The sequence below is a fragment of the Maniola jurtina genome, chromosome W (assembly GCF_905333055.1).
Source record: "Maniola jurtina chromosome W, ilManJurt1.1, whole genome shotgun sequence".
NCBI classification, from domain to species: domain Eukaryota; kingdom Metazoa; phylum Arthropoda; class Insecta; order Lepidoptera; family Nymphalidae; genus Maniola; species Maniola jurtina.
In genome coordinates this window covers 2,299,257-2,301,268 of record NC_060057.1, presented here as the reverse complement: position 1 = coordinate 2,301,268, position 2,012 = coordinate 2,299,257, and the positions used below count along the sequence as shown (strand labels likewise).

Below are 2,012 nucleotides of genomic sequence, written 5' to 3'. Positions count from 1 at the left end.
TCACTTTTGAGGCTGGAATCACACTAATATTAGCCCCTGTGTCCACCAAAAAACGTAAAGCATTTTTCACATCAAATACACTGAGACGGTGATTGTCCAAAACAGCGACAGAACTCTGCGTCTCACCTGAGCCTGCCGCGCCTAGTTTTCCGACCTGCCCTTCCAACTGCACGGCTGCTCGCACCTTTTCGCTCTGGATCCGAACTTGTAGTGGAAGTGACATAACCAATCCGGACTAGCTGGGCTCCGCCTTGGCGAGCCTGCCCTGGTCGGTCTGCCTCTTGAGCTGGATCGACCTCTGGGAAATCCTCGATTACCCCTGCTCCTACCGACTTCCTCACGTAGCGCCGCTATCTCTGTCATCATTTTGTTTATCTGTTGCATCACCTCACTGCCCGTCCTTTCCGGTGTCTCGCTGCTTACCGCTGCCGTCTCTCCTGTGATTGGCTGCATATTCTCCATCACTTTGTCTGCGATGGCGGCTAGGTTGTCTACTTGTTGGTCTTGACTAGCTGCGAGCACTGTCTTCACGGGTACCGGCAGTCTTGTTATCCATAGATTCTTCACCGTCTCATCGCTAGCCTTGCTGTTTCTTGCCAGCTCCTTCATCCTGCGCAGGAGCTGTGATGGTTTTTGAGTGCCCAAATCTAACTCTCCAACCAGCCTCTGGAATTGTCGCTCCGGTGACTCCTCATAAACTTGTAAAAGCCGTTCTTTTAACACTTGGTATTTATTTGTTTCAGGTGGGCTGTAAATGATATCAGCTACCTGCTGAAGCGCCTCGCGATTTAATTTCGATACAACCAACTGGAAACGGCACTCGTCTCCCTGCTTCTGAGGGGCTATGGTCGCCTCAAATTGGGCGAACCAAAGTCTAGGCATCTCTCTCCAAAACTCGGGTATTCTTGCCGACACAGAGATACTTGCCATACCTTCTTCCACTTTCATAACCTGCGGCGCACCCTTCTGAGGCGAGCCTATCGGGTTCATTGTGCTTGAATTACCGTACGACGACCAGGTTGCGCTTTGTTCAGCTGCGGGGTCACCACTGTTGGGTCACTTATTACTGAATCAATTAAACTCAGACTTCACCGTAGATCATGTATTTAATTTACATAGCAACAACAGAGCTTATCTACTTATAAACTATGTACATGACCAACCGAGTTGGTAGGCGCCAACCAACTGCCCGACCCTGCCGCGCGCAGGCGGCTCATTCCATTTTACTTACATCAGCCCTTTTAGTCCCCCACAATACTATTAGGTAAGAAGTTAATATTAAAAAATATATTATTTTTCTGTAGATGCAACAACTCTTTCATTAAAATATGTAAAAAAATAAAAATAAAAAAATACATACATACTGAAGCTAAACAACTGCTTATTTGAAATTTAAAAAATGATTTTTTAAGTGAATTAAGTAAACGTTTGCTCGTTGAAGTGCTCACAAAAGAAATGCGTAGTGAAAACAGTGCTTACAGAATTCTTCTCAGAACGGTTCTTCTAATAGTCAATCAATAAAGTCAAAAGTTCATAGTATTTGCATAGAATAATGACTCTTAAACATAAAAGTAATTAGAATGACATTCAAAGATCTCATTATTACACACATACATAAGATGCCGCATGCATGTTTAGGATTCCCTATTAGGAAGCAAACTGCAAATATGCAATCCTGCAATACGAGTCATTAGACACCGAAAAGAATCACTTTTAGTTAACACATGATGTATCCCGACTATACCTACTTTGATATTATTTTTTAACACTCATGGCGTCTGTTCTGTATTTCTACATTAGATAAGTATATGCATATTATGCACTATGTAGGTAATGTTTACAGCAGTTGAAATAGTGTAATGCCAAAATACAATATAGTATTTAATTAGTTACTTACCAAAAGCGGATCGATTAATAATAATAATTTTATAAAAATTATCGCCTATTTAGAGAATAAAAAGTACTTATACTTACTTATATGAAATATGATTTTATCGACAAAAATAGTTAGG

General features: G+C 41.7%; 1 protein-coding gene across 1 annotated transcript; it reads right to left on the bottom strand.

The window, feature by feature from the left end:
• Positions 1–235: 235 nt before the first annotated feature.
• LOC123879806 lies at positions 236–990 on the bottom strand. Its single transcript, XM_045927700.1, has 2 exons — positions 388–990; positions 236–298 (listed from the first exon to the last, which is right to left on the bottom strand). The coding sequence occupies exons 1-2, from the start codon at positions 988–990 to the stop codon at positions 236–238; spliced, it is 666 nt and encodes a 221-aa protein (XP_045783656.1).
• Positions 991–2,012: the final 1,022 nt, after the last annotated feature.